The sequence below is a fragment of the Garra rufa genome, chromosome 24 (assembly GCF_049309525.1).
Source record: "Garra rufa chromosome 24, GarRuf1.0, whole genome shotgun sequence".
NCBI classification, from domain to species: Eukaryota; Metazoa; Chordata; class Actinopteri; order Cypriniformes; family Cyprinidae; genus Garra; species Garra rufa.
The window spans coordinates 27,664,480-27,683,504 of record NC_133384.1 but is presented as its reverse complement, the minus strand read 5'-3'; the positions used below and the strand labels follow the sequence as shown (position 1 = coordinate 27,683,504).

The 19,025-nt window shown below is 35.5% G+C and overlaps 2 protein-coding genes across 3 annotated transcripts in view; both read left to right on the top strand.

Annotated features, from left to right (window-relative positions):
* prkag2a (protein kinase, AMP-activated, gamma 2 non-catalytic subunit a) overlaps window positions 1-19,025 on the top strand; it is a 234,895-nt gene that overhangs the window by 171,715 nt on the left and 44,155 nt on the right. The gene's annotated exons all lie outside the window — the stretch shown is intronic.
* The window catches only part of arhgap29a (Rho GTPase activating protein 29a), a 62,241-nt gene that overhangs the window by 29,592 nt on the left and 13,624 nt on the right, over window positions 1-19,025 (top strand). Inside the window, exons 3-11 of the mRNA XM_073830830.1 lie at window positions 5,049-5,192; window positions 10,769-10,865; window positions 12,907-12,979; window positions 13,345-13,405; window positions 14,539-14,685; window positions 15,672-15,736; window positions 15,854-15,964; window positions 16,080-16,160; window positions 17,846-18,096. Coding sequence (XP_073686931.1) covers window positions 5,049-5,192; window positions 10,769-10,865; window positions 12,907-12,979; window positions 13,345-13,405; window positions 14,539-14,685; window positions 15,672-15,736; window positions 15,854-15,964; window positions 16,080-16,160; window positions 17,846-18,096 — 1,030 coding nt within the window. The remainder of the gene's footprint in view (window positions 1-5,048; window positions 5,193-10,768; window positions 10,866-12,906; window positions 12,980-13,344; window positions 13,406-14,538; window positions 14,686-15,671; window positions 15,737-15,853; window positions 15,965-16,079; window positions 16,161-17,845; window positions 18,097-19,025) is intronic.

The following is a 19,025-nucleotide window of genomic DNA, read 5'->3' as shown; positions in this document are numbered from 1 at the left end:
AATAGATGATTGATAAATGGGTAGATAGAATTAAATTAACTTACATGCACCACAGTGGAGCAGCAGCGTAGCAGATATATTTCACCAAGACCAAATACGTTAACATTGTCATATCCATTACCATGCTAAAATCTTAAGAGAGTACTGTTGCCATGATGGAACTGTATAAATGTTTTTGTTCCTCAGATACAAACATAAAACACTCTCTAAAGACCTCATTGACTGTAGATGATTTAACTAGGAAAGCATGGTGACTTCAAAATCACCTAGAGGAACCGCTCTCCCACTGCTCGGATAAGACATTCAATTGTAAAGCAACACATCCTGCACACTCCCACATGCGATAACCTCATCAGATGTGTAATAGCACTCATGAAGAGGGCTCTCTGGGTCAGAAGCGCAGTGTTGGCCTCTCTGAAACAGGAGGGGAGCTGGTGAAGTTTGGCTGCAGAAGATTGAAACAAAAGCTCTGTTCAGTTCTCATATGAGAGCACCGGGTTATCTCATCAGGAAGTGGTTATGCATGACACTTGATGAAGATGAATGAGTGCTAAAGCTTCAGGACAGTGGCAGACCTCCTGTTCACACTGGTAAGGGCAGCAGGGGTGAACGTCAGTGTTATGTAGATATGTCACTCTGTGAGCTTGGCATATTGACCCATGCATTGGGTTGTCATTTAGCCCAGGGGTTTATTTTATTTAATTTTATAAATATAAATATATATATATATATATTTATAGGTTATTGGCTACAAGCTGAAAATGATCAGACCATATGATGAATATATGATGATAAAATTGTTTTCCTAACTCCCCTTGCATAACTGTAATGTGGTCAGACAGTGTTGGTCCGCTGAGGCCAGAAAGCAGCTGTCATTTCCATGGTAGTCTCCATCCACCGCAGCATTAGTTCCACCACGGGGTCTTTTTGTTGCTTTACGGAAAAGAGATGGAGCGAAAAAAGAGGGTAGAGGGGGTAAAGTCTCCCTGATCCCCTTTTCCATGCACCGGGTAATCCAGAGCCCACTGTCAGCACAAATGCGGCTTTGATAGCTGGGAGAGGGTGCGACTGAACACGGTGCCCCTGAATGTGTTTATGGGTAAGCGAGTGTGTGGTTATGTCTTTGTGTGCAGTTGCAAATCTAGGGGGAAACGGGTCAAAAGAAGCTGTATGGAAAGAAGGCCCCATGTGGGAAGTTCAGTTTGAATGAGTCTGGTTGTCCTGTGTGTGCTTGGACTGACCAGACGGCAGGCTGAATTACATAATGAATCATAAATGGTTATATTTCAAGCACCAGAATCAGTCTGGGGAAATGAGATTTGGTGACGTAGATGTAGTGATCAGACAGGTTCATGCTATTGTGCTGTTCCAGACCACAGGTTCCTAATCTAAACAAAAGATTCACTCAGTATAAGTATAAGCTCCTTCCTCCGTCAGGTCATGTTAAGTGTTTGATGACGTGTTTGTTGGCATCAGGTGTCAAAATCACACATGATAATGATTGTTGTGCTTAAGCTGAACTTATAAGTCTGGTATTTACACTTGTGTGTCCCAAACAAGCACAACTATTATTATTGTTCATATTTAGAGTTATGGATTTGAACAAACACGTAACTTCTGTATTATGTTGTGTAATTGTTTTGCGTGATTTGTGCTGCTGACGTAAGTAATGCCGTAAATCCTATGGCTAACTGAGGAGAAGTGATAAAACAAATGATTTTTGCCCTGTGAACATATAACATGGATGTGGGTTGGTTGCTTAAGCCAGTAAGCAACCACCTAGCAACACCATAAGAATTACCCAGAACACCCTAGTAACCACCTCACAGCCACCTCACAACACCATCGCAGCCAACCAGAACATCCTATCAGTGCCCTAGCAACCAATCTAAAAATGCTCTAGTAACCACACAAACACCCTAGCAGCCGCATGGCAATGCCCTGGAAACTAGTCAGAAGCAACCACCTTAAATATCTTAGCAATGCCTAAGCAACCTCATAAAAACACCCTATCAACTGACCATTCAGTCCACCCTAGCAACCACACAAAGACCCTAGCAACCAATTAGCAATGCTCTGGAAACCAGTCATAGGCAACCACAGAGGAAATGCTCTTGCAACCACTCAGAACAACCAGCAACTAATCAGAGCATTCTATTCTAGCAGTCCCCTAGCAACAACCATTACCACCTTTGCAACACCATAGGAACCACTCAGATGTCCCTGGCAACCAGCTAGAACCTCTTATCGGTGCCCTAGCCACTACCTAGCAACCACCTTGAATATCTTAGCAATGCCCTAGCAACCTCTTAAAACACCCCATCAACTAATGCCCTTTAAACCATTCAGTACACCCTAGCAACCTTCTAAAAATGCTCTATCAACCACAGAAAACACCAACCAACTAGCAATGCCCTGGAAACCACTCAGAACACTCTAGCAACCAATCAGAACATCCTGTCCTGTCTATGCCTTAGCAACCGACATGAACATGTTAACAACATCCTAGTAATCACCCAGATCCCCCTGCCAACCAGCCAGAATATTCTATCAGTGCCCTAGCCACTACCTAGCAACACTCTAGCAGCCATCCAGAACACCCTAGAAACCAATCAGAGCATCCTATTCTAGCAATGCCCCAGCAGCCACCATGAATATCTTAGCAACACTCTAGCAACCACTCAGATAGTCCTGGCAACTAGCCAGAACATCCTATTAATGTCATAGCCACTACCTAGCAACACTCGAGCAACCACCTTAGATATCTTAACAAACACCCTATCAACTAATGCCCTGGAAACCATACAGTACACCCTAGCAAACATCTGGAAATACTCTAGCAACTATGCGAACGTCTTAACAACCAACCAGAAATGCCTTGAAAACTAGTCAGAAGCAACCACAGATTAAATGCTCTTGCAACCACACAGAACAGCCTCACATCCGCTCAGAACACTCTAGCAACCAATCAGAGCATCCTATCCTAGCAATGCCCTAGCAACACCCCAGCAATCACTCAGATCTCCCTGGCAACCAGCCAAAAACATCCTATCGGTGCCCTAACCACTACCCAAAAGACCCTAGAAACCAATCAGAGCATCCTATCCTATCAACATTCCAGCAGCCACCATGAACATCATAGCAACACCCTAGCAACCACTCAGATATCCCTGGCAACCAGTCAGTGCCCTAGCCACTACCTAACAACACCCTGGAAACTACCTTGTATATCCTATGCCTTAGCAACTTCCCAAAACACCCTATCAACTAATGCCAAGGAAATAATTTAGTACACCCTAGCAACCATCTAGAACTGTACTAGCAACTACGCAAACACCCTAGCAACCAACTAGCAATGCCCTGAAAACTAGTAAGAAGCAACCACAGAGGAAATGCTCTTGCAACCACACAGAACAGCCTCACAACCACTCAGAACACACTAGCAACCAGTCAGAGCATCCTATCAGGGTCCTAGCCACTACCTAGCAACACCTTAGCAACCACCTTAGATATCTTAACAATGCTTTAGAATAGCCACAAAACACTAGGGATGCACCGAAATGAAAATTCTTGGCCGAAACCGAAAAAGAGGAAACCAAGGCCGAAAACCGAAAACCGAAACACCGAAAGAATAATGGCAATTATTAATACCATTGCATTTATAACTATGATTGTGTACTAATCTTACTTAAATCAACGCATTGCAATTGCATAAATTAATATTAAAGTTATGAAGAATAAATCAATTATATTAATTGAAACAATTATTATCAATCAAGTATTATTACTTAAATAACATACATATATTTTACAGCCTTTGTTTAAATTGTTAAATTTTTTATAACATTATCTTGTGGATCCATCAGTTCACATTACAACTCTATGTGTTTTTCTTCCAGCAGGAGGCGCTGTCAGACTGGTATTACACAAAGCAGCGCAGCAAATGACTTTGAAACGTGCAGCGCTCATATTTATTAAATGGATAGCCTTTTGAAGTTTCATCGCAATTCCTGTCTTTCAGTCCCCACATTTAAGACCACCTGAAATCATAATTATGACTTTCTTAACCCCTAATAACACTGCAGTCACCAATGAAAATTAAGAGCTTTATTTCAAGAACCGACTTTCAAAAACAACCCTTACACAAAATACGTTTCTTTTTAGTTTTTTTTCCCACCATGTTCGGGGCACAAGAAAAATATTAGGGGGCTAAATGAATATGATGCATGTTTAGTATAATCATCTCTCATTGTCTCTGAGAGAATGCACGTCAGATGCTGAAAGCACTGTCAGTTTTTACTTTCGCTTTCACATATTGCGCAGTTTTCACGTTGCTTGTGTGATATCCATTGGCTCACCTCCATGGTTTAAAACATAAATATTTATAAAAAATACAGTATATAGAAAAGACATAGCTTTAAAATATTGCGATATAACACCAACATAAAGCCATTGTTTTTCACTCACTGAAAGCTACATCTGTCTGCGTGCAATGCGCCGATCTCTGTTGTCATCACTGGCTGCACGCACGACTGCAGACACACCCCCTCTTGAAATTTCGGCATTACAAGTTTTGTAAATCGCAATCCGTGGGTCTTTCTCTCAGATATACTGAAATACGTCCACACCGCAGACGAGTTGCTTCAGACAAGCACATGCAGGCTGCGGTTTCTGTTTTTGTCAACATACTGTTTCGGCCGTGTTGTTTCGGTGATAAAAGTCTTTTGGCCGAAAACCGAAAATGCACTTTTGGGCCATTTTTGGCCGAAAATTTTCGGTGGCCGAATATTCGGTGCATCCCTACAAAACACCCTATCAACTAACGCCCTGGAAACCATTCAGTACACACTAGGGACCATCTAGAAGTGCCCTAGCAATTACGCAAACACCCTAGCAACCAACTAGCAATGCCTGGCAACCACCTACAACACAAGCATGATGGTGGCAAGTTTTCACCAATCAGACACCAATCAAGTTTTTCTTCTAAAAATGTAAAACATTACATGTTTTTTTTTCCTGACTGTAATGGTTCCGCATGTGTGTTTCAGATCAGCAGGACTGTCTGCACCAGGTGGTTCACGAGCGTCTGGGAGAGCTGTTGCGTGTATTAAAAGCTGTGATTTCCAAACACCACTCCCTGAATTCAGTGGAGATCCTCAGCGCCGCCGGGACCCTCATCGCAAAGGTCAAAGGTAAAGCATTATCTCACTCACCGCCTTCGACTTGAATATGACACAGTGCTGAAGAATGAAGGAGAAACAGTTATTCACTTGAAATCTGGTTCCTCAAACTCCTTCTCACAAGCCTCCCACTCTCATTTTGCACAAAAATGTCACTAGTAACGATAAACCCAAAATTGCCAGAGATGATTTTCCAGCAGTGCGAAGCACAAAGATCTTTTAAAACGAGACACTGTTTCTCAAGCTTCTCAGAGGGCTGACTTTGGAAAAGCAGAACAATGCACGTCTGCAAGTGCGTTTGTGTGTGTGTGCATGTATGTGTGGGGGCAAACGCTTGCTCGGAGTACAATGTCCTTGTCAGAGCAGAGGAATCCCGTTTCACTCGGTTCCACGGTGAGAGATTAGCATCTCCATGCATGGCGTTGCTTCACTTGGCTTGTGGACAAGAATCTCAGAAGTATCTGCATAGCATCTAAACTCTTTTTTGTGAGTGTTTTGATTGTGGTGTCTTGGAAGCTACTTAGTTGGATATTTTATTATCTAAATCAATGACACATTTAAGTGTTGCTTAAGTGCTTATGCACATGCGTTCATTTCATATATATCTATTTATTTAACCACATTTTCTGGTATGTGTAGTGTCAGAGATGTCAATATTTTTGATGTTGAAGTGGCTGCGGGTTCTCACTTGTTAACACAAACAGAAGCAGGACTTAAATGGCGGGTCTTGGTTTATTACGTGGTCACTTTACTTGCACTCTGCACTGTTATTGGGAACTGAAGCTGAATGCCTAGCTTTGTTTTGACAGTTGGGCTCATAGCGGGTCATGTGATGTTTCTGTATAAACACATCTCCAAACCTTTTGGTTTCCTCTTTCTAAATAGTTATGTTGCTGTGCGTACCTTTTGGTTTCCTCTTTCTGTGCAGTTAGGGAGTTTTCTCTGTGTAATCAAATTCATGGCACTTAAATTTGGTTTGTTGGTCTTTACTATGCGTGAAGTGTGTTTCTAGCATATGTAAATTTTTGTATGTGTGCACAAATAGTAAAATGTAGAATATCAATATACTGACGGCAACTTAAACTTTAGATATATATGAATGTATAGGAATCCTTTGAGGTAATATCATTATAAATATTTCTCTACAATTTACTGATAAAAAGTTGTAGAAGTTTTCATTTTGAGAAACCTGTATTATATTATATTATATTATATTATATTATATTATATTATATTATATTATATTATATTATATTATATTTTATTTTATTTTATAAATTATGAATTTCATCTAAATAAATACTGCATTTTAAAAGTCTCAGTAAGTCTCAGTATTTCTCTTATAAAGTCTTGAAATTTTTTGTTTTGGAAAAAATCTATATTATATTTTATTAGGAATTATTGATTTAATTTATAAATAAATTATGCATTTAAAAGTCTCAGTAAGACTTTTCGCTGATAAAGTTTTCCACAATTTACTGATAAATATGTGAAAATGTTGTGGAAGTTTATGTTTTTGAAAATCCTGTATATTATTATATTATATGATATTATATGATATTATATGATATTATATTATATTATATTATATTATATTATATTATATTACCACAACAATATTATTATAAATTATTAATTTAATTTATAAATACATTATGCATTTTAAAATCCCAGTAAGTCTCAGGATTTTGCGGCTAACGTTTCAGAATGATTTACTGATAAAAATGTTTTGGTAGTTTGTTTTTGAATTATATTATATTATATTATATTATATTATATTATATTACTATAAATGTCATTTATAAGCAAATAAATAATAAAAGTGTTAGTAAGTTTTAGGATTTCTCATAAAGTTTCTCCATAATTCTGGAGATTTCTGTTTTTGAAAAAAAATTGTGGCCTTGTATATTATATTATATTTTTAATATATTAGAAATTGTTGATTTAATTTATAAGTAAGTTATGGATACAAAAGGTCTCAGTAAGCTTTTTCGCTGATAAAGTTTCTCCACAATTTACTAATAAATATGTGAAAATGTTGTGAAAGTTGTTTTTGAAAATCCTGTTATTATATTATATTATATTATATTATATTATATTATATTATTTTTTAAATAAATACTGCATTTTAAAAGAGTCTCAGTATTTCTTGGATTAAGTTTATCCACTATTTGCTGATAAATATATAGAAAAAGTACTTGAAATGTCTGTTTTAGAAAATAATATTAAAAAATTAATTTTAAAGTTTAAATTTAATTTATAAATACATTATGTATTTTAAAATCCCAGTAAGCCACAGGATTTGTGTCCTGTCTATATTATATTATATTATATTATATTATATTATATTATATTATATTATATTATATTATATTATATTATATTATATTATATTATATTATATTATATTATATTATATTTAAAATATAAATGCATTTGCTTTGGTATTATACATTTCTCTGTTTATTTAAATGTACAAACAATAGCATGTTTCTAAATCAATGCACAGTTTGAACTTCTACCACTAGAGGGGCAAAATGCTTCTTATATTCCCTTCTCTTTCCAATCTCTCTCTCAGACACACACAGACACACACACACACACACACACACACACTAAAACCTTTGTAATGCGACACTTGAATAATCAGTGTTCTAGCTCTGTGGCTCGGAGATTAGAATAAGAAAAAGTTGAATATCCGGATCGGGGAGCTCCAAGCATGATAAGAACTCCGCCGTGGAGTTTGAACAGGCCCGAGTCTCTCGTGTTCATCCCGGCACATGCGTCCGCTGCAGAAATGTGACACTGACCCTCCTGGCTGGGCCTCAGGATGAGATAGGGACCAGCAGGAGTTTAGGCAAACCTTCACGAAGACTCTAGGGAGGACTGCGGTCCAGAATGTTATGTGAACATCGCAACACAAACTCCCCGAAAGCCGAATATCCTGATGCGAAGATATGTGCTGATGTTGACGAACCTCATGCGACGTGGCCTTGATGATTTTAGCGCTCGGTTCTGAGGAAATAAAAATAAAGCTTGTTTTCTTGAACTACAGCCACGAGGAGGTTTTTCACCTTCCTCTTTTTGCCCAGCATCGCTGTTACACAAGAACTTTCAGGCTTTCTCATGCAACGTATTGGGTTTCAAAAGTAATTGAAGTTTCTCTGTGGTACGGCGTCTCTCATGGGCTGCCAACAAAAAGGGGGTGTGTTTGTTCCCATCAGCCCTGTGCCTCTTTACCTCTCATCACCTACGTCCCTCAGGGAAGCTCCATACCCCCTTCATCGGGAACTTTTAACTAAGTGCAGCTCTCCTACTTCCCAAAGCGGAGACGAATCCATCGAATTCTTCTTCACACCCAGTTAGGTGCATTTTAGCCACCTCTAATGTGAGGACGTGTCAGTGTCATCCTTATCTGAGCAGATACGTCTGGTATCTTCTGTGGGAAACATCCAAACGGGGTCTCCAGGGGCTCAGTGTTTGGTCTCATCTATGTTTTATCAGTTTCAGAGGTGAAATTGATTAGCAAGCCTCACTGGTGCCTGATTTCCCAGAGAGAAGGGGGAAAACGCAAAGAAAAACAATGCCATTTTTACTTGGTGATGTAACTTCCACGTTTGGATTGTGTGTGGACGGTGAGGGCTGCCATTGTGTTCTTGCGAGCTTCAGGATGTCCTGTTGGGGAGGGGTATGTGGAGGGACGAGGGGACGTGAGGACCAGACAGAACTTCGTAAACGGTGGTAGAAGGAGCTTCTGATTCGCATCACGTACGCTTGGGAATCTAAAAACGTTTGGTGGAAGATCTCAAAGGATCAAGAAGATCAACCTGACTGCCTTGGTTCTTCTGTTTTAGCCATCAGGATTGTCTTCAAGCAAAGTGTGTTGGACGATTTTGAGGAAAGACCCTAAAAAGTGTCCCGGAAACTATTAGATCTGGACTTTTCGTCTGTCTGTTCCTGGCGGTTTGGTGTGTGCTAACTGGATGGGAAGTGTGGTGGTCGGTAAGTGTTCGCTTTGAGGAACTGGTTTGTGTTTTGAAGGAACGTTTTCCAATTGAGTTTTTGCCATGGTACGATGTTTAAGGTTTTTCGAAAGTTCCTGAAGATTTTCGGTTGAATGAAATCGGAATGGCAAACTAAAACTAATGATTCTCACTTCTTAGTTAGTAGAGTTGAAACTGGTGCTGACTAGACAGAAATAAAAGGAGGTGTATATAACAGGTGAAATCTGTTGGGATGAGGTATCTGGACATCTACTGGCCTCTTCATAAATCTTTGTTCTTCTCTTTTTTGGAGGGTGTGTTGGGGTGGATTTGGAGTCGAGGGGGGAGGGTGTTGAAATAGGAATGGCGTCAGTGGTTTTGGCGAGGTCTGCCACTTGTTTATTTTCACAGTGTTTATTATTGGAGCTGATTGTAGCTTATTTACACTGCTGTTTAGTTCCTCCCCATCTTTACCAGTCCAGTGTTTAGACTCAGGAAGCCAAGTTTTCTTTAGATTGCAGACCGAGCCGTGATGTTACTTAGAGTGCCAATCTTAGAGTAGAATTTGATTTTATCATCAAATGCACTACCAGTCAAAAGTTTTTGAACAGTAAGATTTTTTATGTTTTTCTAAAGAATTCTCTTCTGCTCCCCAAGTCTGCATTTATTTGATCCAAAATCTAGCAAAAACAGTTCTGAAATATTTTTACTCTTTAAAATAACTTTTCTATTTAAATATATTTTAAAATTATAATTTATTCCTGTGTTTAAAGCTACGTTTTCAGCATCATTAATCCAGTTTTCAGTGTTACATGATCCAACATTTTTTTATTATTATTATCAATATTTAAAACAGTTGAGCTATTTTTTATGATTCTTTGATGAATAGAAAGATTCAAAGATCAGCATTTATCTGAAATAAAAAAAGCTTTTTGTAACATTATACACTATACCGTTATTTTTTATTATTTATAATTTATTATTTTGAAAGAAATTATAGAAATGAATACTGTTATTTAGCAAGGATGCGTTAAATGGATCTAAAGTAATGATAAAGACTGAAGGATCATGTGACTGGAGTAATGATGCTAAAAATTAAGCTTTGAAATCACAGGAATAAATTACATTTTAAAATATATTCAAATAGAAAACAGTTATTTTAAATAGTAAAACTATTTCAAAATTGTACTGTTTTTACTGTACTTAGAATCATATAAATGCAGGTTTGGTGAGAAGAGGAGACTTCTTTAAAAAACATTAAAAATCTTACTGTTCACAAACTTTTGACTGGTAGTGGATTTTTATGTAGAAAGTGACTAGAAATATTGAACGTTTATTTAGCTAGTCATTTTGAAATGTTTAAGTTTGGTACTGTCTATATTATTATAAACATTATTACAGAATCTGTGATAAATAGTTAATATCATTACATTTTTTCATAGTTTATAATTTTATTAGAAATTCTATAGGATTTTAATAAACAATATACAATACATTCAATGTATATCTGTTTATTTGTTGTTTTATTGGCCATGTAATAAGCAAGAACATGTATTATAATATTTTCATATCAATCTTCTTTCTTATTTTCTCTCGTCTTTACAGGTGTGAACTTCAAGGAAGTGAATGAAGACAATAAGCAGACGCTATTTTCCGAGATCTACACTTCCATAGATACATTGGCCTTCACGTTTGGCAATGTGTAAGTGCAGCACAGTTTCATTATGTGTTACTGTAAATGAATTGCTTTGTCATGAAACATCTGATTAGTCATTAAAAAAAAAAACATCTGAAACATCTGCGCACAGGATAGCGAACTCCCTGAGTCAGCAAGCTGAATGTGTGTTCAGCTCATGTCTGTTTTATAAGATAACACAGTCTCTACATGGTTTAGGTGTTGCTTGTTGTTTTTAACGTCAGGAGTGCGCATGATGGTGCGTGTGAGTCATTAGCTTTGTTTCAAAACCTGGCGAGCTTCAGCATTTTAAGGCTTCATTGTGAAAAGCTGTTTCAAATGGAAACTTAATGACACTGCCTCCTAAGATATCTTGTTTTTGGAAAAATTCCAAGAGAGCATTGTATTGTTTGCATAGAAGCATGCTTCCCTACTATATAGTAGGCAGAAAACAGTATGTGAAATATCCAAATTCACAGTATTTGTAAAACATTAGGCAAAAAGTACTACTTCTGGCAAGCTGGCAAGATTCTGAAGTGTTTATTTATTTACTATCCCATAAGGCCATGGAAGAGAAAAAGAGAAATTGTGAATTGCAGTAAAGCGACACAACTGATGCTGTAATGACAGCATGAGTGTAGTACATCTGGATTACATTCATATATAGAACATTTTTAGTGGTCGCAAAACACACTAGTCAAAAGTTTTTGAACAGTAAGATTATAATTTTCTACTCACCAAGTCTGCATTTATTTGATTCAAAGTACAGCAAAATAGTAAAATTCTATTATAATATTATATTATAATTCTAAATATTTTTACTATTTAAAATAGCAGTTTTTTTTTATTTAACTGGATTTAAAAATGTGATGTTTTCCTGTGATCAAAACTTAATTTTCAGCATCATTACTCCAGACTTTAGTGCCACATGATCCTTGAGAAATTCAAATATGCTGATTTGCTGTTCAAGAAACATTTATTATTATTATTATTATTATTATTATTATTATTATTATTATTATTATTATTATTATCAATATTTAAAACAATTAAGTAATTTTTTTCACGATTTTTTGATGATTTCATTTAGCAAGACTGCTTTAAATTATTTATAATGTTACAAAAGATTTCTATTTCAGATAAATTCTGTTTTTCTGAAATTTCTATTCATTAAAGAAACCTGAAAAAATTATACTCAGCTGTTTTCAACATAATAATAATATAAATAATACATTTTGAACCGTAATGATTTCTGAAGGATCATGTGACTGAAGTAATAATGCTAAAAATTCAGCTTTGAAATCACAAGAATAAAATACATTTTAAAATATATTCAAATAGAAAGCAGTTATTTTAAATAGTAGAAATATTTCAAAATTTTACTGTTTTTGCTGTACTTTGGATCAAGTAAAAGGCAGGCTTTGGGGAGCAGAAGAGACTTCTTTCAAAAACATGAAAATTCTTACTGTTCAAAAACTTTTGACTGGTAGTGTATTTACACTTACAAAACCTAAAACCACAAATTAACCATATTCTTGCTACACTAACCATAGTTTAACCATGGTATTTGTAGTAAAACCATGGTTAGTAATCAATACGCCAAAAAAAAAACATTGTTACTATAGTAAAACCATGGTTAATTTTCATGAGGGAAATGTTGGTCATTTTTTCATTCAGTACTAAAAATTATCTCTGAAAATAATTCAGGGTTGAGTAAAACGGATTATTAAATAGAATAAACTGACTGAATTAAGTCCTGAGGTAATTTTATCATTATGAGTTGTTATTTATGTAAGTAATTCCAAAACATTTCTGAGGTTTTGTGATGGTTAGAACTAGTCACAGAGCATGTATAAGTCCTTCCAGCTGTTAAAAAATGCATCTGAAAATGACTTTTTTAAGTAGTATTGCAGTGTTAGCTTAGCAACATGCTAATATCAAAACTCCTGCTCACTTTGTGTAAAGATTGTTATTTGTAACTGCTGCTTATGTACTCTGTTCCAAATCACCTTTTTGTGTATGTGTGAGTTATTTAATGCTGAGTAAGTTTTTGTCTTGTGTTTGTCAGAGTGTCTGACTTCCTTATGGGAGATGTAGAGAACGGCTCAGCCTCGGGGCTTCCTCAGGCCCGCAGGAGCAAGGTGAGATTTCCCGCTTTTTTTCTCCTCATCGTACACTTTAAAGCAGTCCGATCAACAGGTGGTTGAAATCCACATCAGAGTCTGAAGGCTGTGGCCTCTTTCTGTGATGTAGAGATGGGGGTCAGAGAGTGCAAAGCTCAGTAAAGAAAAATAGAAACAAGGTCTGTTTTGGAGAAGAGCGCTCTTCCTGTTTGGACCACCCCTGTGATATATCTCATGGAAAAAGCCAGTGACATTTTGGCATTGTGATTTGACTGAGTGCTCTCAGATAAAGCAGATATGGAAGATAAAACGCGTTTCCTTTTCTGTGTTGGATTGTTTGTTGGTTCGGCTGTCTTTTTATTGTCTCCTGTGTCTTATTTCAGTCTTTTGAAAACCTGACGGTGGAGTCCAGCGGATGTGGACTGGAAAAAGATGACCCTCCAGGTGAGAGTCTTTCTTTCTTTCTTTCTTTCTTTCTTTCTTTCTTTCTTTCTTTCTTTCTTTCTTTCTTTCTATACTTTCTTTTTTCTTTCTACTTTTTTCATTCTACTTTCTATCAGTCCTTTTTTTCTTTCTTTCTTTCTAGATCCATTTTCTTTTTTATTATCTATCTATCTATCTATCTATCTATCTATCTATCTATCTATCTATCTATCTATCTATCTATCTATCTATCTATCTATCTATCTATCCTTTTTTTCTTTTTTTATAGATCCATTTTCATTTTGTCTTTCTTTCTAGATCCATTTTTTTCTTTCTTTCTTTCTTTCTTTCTTTCTTTCTTTCTTTCTTTCTTTCTTTCTTTCTTTCTTTCTTTTTTTTCTTTTTGTTTCTATTTTCTTTCTGCTTTTTTCTATTTTCTTTCTTTTAGCTATCTTTTTTCTATCTATCTATCTATCTATCTATCTATCTATCTATCTATCTATCTATCTATCTATCTATCTATCTATCTATCTATCTATCTATCTATCCTTTCTTTCTTTCTTTCTTTCTTTCTTTTATGCTATTTTATTTATTTTAATTACATTTTTTTATTTGTTTCTCTGCCACTAAAACAAATATATTTTTCACCTGATGTCACCAGGCTTTCTTCAATTCCAGCTTTTCACGACCCAGTTAATTTCTGATTTTAAAAAAAAAAGTGTTTTTTTCTCATTGAATATCCTATTTCACTTGAAAAAATCACATTACGGAAATAAATGAACAATTGCAAAGGTTTAAATTTAGCAGCACTTTTTATACCGATCACACCCACGTAGATACACACATATCAAACAGCTGTTCTCAGATCAGATTTCACTGATCGTTCTCAGCATGTGTGAATAAGCTCTCGACTCACACATTCGCCGTCACTTTAAATCCTGGCAGGGCTACTTAGGGCCAATCCACTCTAATACAGCCCCAAGGTCAGTAAACACTTTCCATCTGTCACTCAGACACACACTCACACATACACAAGAACCCTACCCCTGCTGTAAAAACACTCATGTCTGGGGTGGGCTTGCTGGGATCCATTCGCCAACCTCTGCCGTTTATCCTTACTGATGTGTTTGGCTGTGTGTCTGTCCTCTTCGCAGGTCCCTCTCCGCCCGCGCGGGTGGAAGAGATGGACGGAGCTTTGCTCCGCAGTGACAGCGGGGTGGAGTCGGCCCTGCTTTATGCCAAAGCCTGGTCAAAATACACCAAGGAACTCCTGGCCTGGGTGGACAAGCGTATTAATATGGGTGAGTAGAGCATGTGTATCTGTCATTAGTAGATGAGGGAGTTGCAATTAGCTGTCCATAAATTTACAGTCATGTTTTCAGTTTTAGTGGTTAAGTTGTAGGTTTTTCAGTGAAAATATGGTATAAAAATGTATAACTGAATATTTAATTTGGGTATAAGCTTCGCAATCAGGCTAATCAGCATGCATATGGACCTCACAAAACCTAATCTAACCTAAACCTAAACTAAAAAACAAAAGTGAACAAGATGAAATGTGAATAAGATTCAGACGACATACACTACCATTCAGAAATTAGTAATTTTTAATGTTTAAAAAAGGCTACATTTACTTATTTGTCTTGAGCCTCACATTTTCATTCAGATATCATTCTAATATGCTGATTTGGTGCTCAAGAAACATTTATTATTATTATCAATGTTGAAAATAGTTGTGTTGCTTAATATATATTTTTTGCATTCTTTGATGAAAATAAAGTTCTAAAGTTAAACTGCCCGTTTTTCTTCAGAAAAAACGCTCACTTGTGCTTTAGAATGAAACATGATGCATCAAGAGGGGGTACAAACTTTTGAACAGAATGGAGATGTGACATTTTTTTCTTATTTTGCCTAAATAATATATTTTTTTCATTTAGTACTGCTCTTCAGAAGCTACAGAAGATACTTGCATGTTCCCCAGAAGACAAAATAAGTTAAATTTACCCTAATCTTCAAATTCTAAAAGTTTGTAATAGTTGCATATGATTGCCTCAGTTGTCCTCAGTGTGAAAAGATTGATCTCATAATCATACAGTCATAGTTGGAAAGGGTTCAAATACACAAAAATGAATTTGTGGGACCTGAGGATTTTTCTTAAGAACAGCAGGCAGTTTAACTGTTTAGGACAAACAAGGGACTATCACTATCACTAAACAAACAAACAAAACAAAAAAACTCATTCAGGGAACAATGACTACATCCTAATCACACCCCTTGCTTTTATTCCCAGACATTGAGTGTGCAAAGAGCTATGCCAAGATGGCTGAATCTGCAAAGGCGCTGGCGTCTCAACAGGTCATTATTTTAATGCAACCTACACATTTCCATTCTGAGACTATAAAAGTGCTAAATAAAAGGTGTTGCTATCAATGCTTTTTATTTGTTTGTTCAATGGCGTGTGGTTTATTTCAGGAGCACATGCCATTCCGGGATATTTACATCTCTGCCTTCAAAAACGATATTGAATACAGCCAGTTGATCATGCAAACCACTGCTGCTCTACAGTCCAACAAATTCATGCAGGTACTACTACTATTCCTTGTTTTGAGCATAATCTAAAGCGTTCATTGTGTAACTAATTAATAGGAAATGTACCACTTCTTCAAAAGCGCATTTGCTTTCCGTGTTTGCTTTTTAGCCTCTGCAAGCTCGAAAAAATGAGCTGGATAAGTTAAGGAAGGAGGTGAAAGAACAATGGCAGAGAGAGCAGAAGAAAATGGTAGGTGATTTTTTTTTTTTAGTCTATCAAAAGCTAAATACATCGCTCACCAAAAGGTCCCTTCTGAAAACCAAAAAAAAAAAAAAAAAACTGAATTTCCTCTGCTGATCTAATAGGGGCTCAGTGTTATATCAGGTTCAATTGCAGAGACTTCATTCTGCTGGTTGTGTGTGGTATTTAAATGCAGCCATTTAGCACCTAAGCATGACTTATTATTGCGGAAAAGAGAACAAACAAGGTTTGAGGTAGTGCTTATGTGCACCTACACTCTTAAAAGTGCAATTGTTTGGGTTGTAGTGCCTCTAAATGGGCATCAAGTATGTACTTCTTCATATTTGTGTGATTTGACAATGATATAATTGTTTTATGGAAGTGTATATGTGACCCTGGACCACAAAACCAGTCTTAAGTAGCACAGGTATATTAGTAGCAATAATGATCAGTTTTTCTTTTATGCCAAAAATCATTAGGATTTTAAGTAAAGATCATGTTCTATGAAGATATTTCGTAAATTTCCTACCTTAAATATATCAAAACCTTATTTTTAATTAGTAATATGCATGGCTAAGAATTTAATTTGAACAACTGTAAAGGTGATTTTCTCATATATTATCATTATTTAGATTTTTTGCACCCTCAGATTCCAGATTTTCAAATCTCGGCCAAATATTGTATTATAATAATAAACCATACATCAATGGAAAGCTTATTTATTCAGCTTTCAGATGATGTGTAAACTAATTTTACCCTTATTTTACCCAAATTTACTTTTTTGGTTTAAAATTTAGTTTTGTGGTCCAGGGTCACATATGTGCAGAATTTTTGTCAAGCTTTATATTATCTTTAGTCCACTTTTTGCACACATATAGTTTTGAAGTCGACGCAGAATCTGATTTTACCCTATTAACTTTTTTCCATTTTATTTATTTTTACATTTTTTTAGTAATTTTGTTGAGTGTCTCTGACATTTTCATTTACAATTTATTTTTTTAGTTTGGGGTATTTTTTAGTATATTAAGTTAAACTAAATGAAAATGAGAAAAGTTGATGGGAAAAGGCTGAAGTAATAGCATTTAGTTTTTTTTTATTTAGGTTATATTAGAACATTTCATTTTATGGTTTTAGTTTTAGCTTAAAGGGATAGTTCACCCAAAAATGAAAATGCTGTCATTAATTATTCACTCTCGTATCTTTCCAAACCTGTAAGACCTTTGTACATCTTCAGAACACAAATTAAGATATTTTTAATGAAATTTGAGAGCTTTCTGACCCTCCATAGACAGCAATGCAACTGACACATTCAAGGCCCAAAAAGGTACTAAAGTACTCTCATCAATGCGTGTCGAAGACACAAATGAAGTTGTGATTTTTGTTTTTAGCTTCATAAAATTAAGGTCACATGGACTATTTTAACAATGTTCTTCCTACACTTCTGGGCCTTGAACTTGTCAGTTGCGTTGCTGTCTATACAGGGTCAGAAAGCTCTCGGATTATTCAAAAATATCTTAATTTGTGTTCCTGAAGATGAAGGTCCTACAGGTTTGAAACAAAATGAGGGTGATTAATTAATAACAGAATTTTCATTTTTATGTAAACTAACATTTTAATGTTTTTTCTCACATTAAACAGGCTGTTTTTGTTATTGTTTCTTAAAGATGTCTCTGTTTTATATTGTATATTTTCAGCATGAAGCAGACAGTGCACTAAAGAAGGCCCGGATCCTGCAGGCACAGAGGCAGGAAGAGTACGAGAAAGCCCGCTGCTCCACCAATCGAGTGGAGGAGGAACAGAACGGAACAGCGGGAGGAAAACAACTGGAGAAGAGACGCAAACTGGAGGAGGAGGCTCTGCAGAAGGTCAGACACGAATGCAACACACACCACATTTCTCAACACAACCGTTGCTTTCAAGACTTGATGATTGTGAAATGGATACTGTATTGCACACTCTACTGTCATGTATATGGAAATCTTTGTTAGGGAGTAACTTGATAAAGTAGTGATGCAACTGTATTTGTTTCAGAAGTGTGAAAGCATCTCAGCTGCTCTGAAAATAGCCTAACTCATCCATTTACAAGCCATTTTCTTTCAAACAGTGATGTAGTGTTTTAAAAATTGTTTTTTGTGTCACAATGCATCATTGGGAAAGTCTAGTTCATTTTAGTGAATCATTTAAACTGAAATAAACAATTTTTTGCGTCCAAAATTATACTGATATATAAATAAACCAAAATTCTTCAATTTAATTTAAAGCAGTATATATATATATATATATATATATATATATATATATATATATATATATATATATATATATATATTGCTTTAAATTAAATTGAAGAATTTTGGTTTATTTATAAGAATGAGACAGTTTTTAAAATAAGTTGTACATTTAATGTATTTTAATTTTTAGTAATTTTTCTATTTATTTATTTCCATATCTTTGATTTTTATTTCAGTTTACCAATTTAGTACTGCAGCTTCAGTGCTTTAATTAAATTAAATAAATTGCATTTCAGTAGTTGTCAAGACACCACATTTTTTAAGTTTTTGTTTTGCATTTAATAATTATTTTATATATTACGTTATTATTCTATTTCAGCTTTTTCAATTAGTTTTAAATAGTTTTTAGTTAACAATTACAATGTTGAGGTTAACATTAAGATCCTTTTTCTTTGGTGTCAATAAATACAGCTCTAAAAAAATATAAAAATATATTATACAATGGTTGGTAATATAATTAAAAACTATTTTAAAAACTATTTGAGATATATTGAATAAACAAGCTTTCCACTGATGTATGATTTGTTAGGATAGGATATATAATATATATAATATTGGCCCGAGATACAACTACTTGAAAATC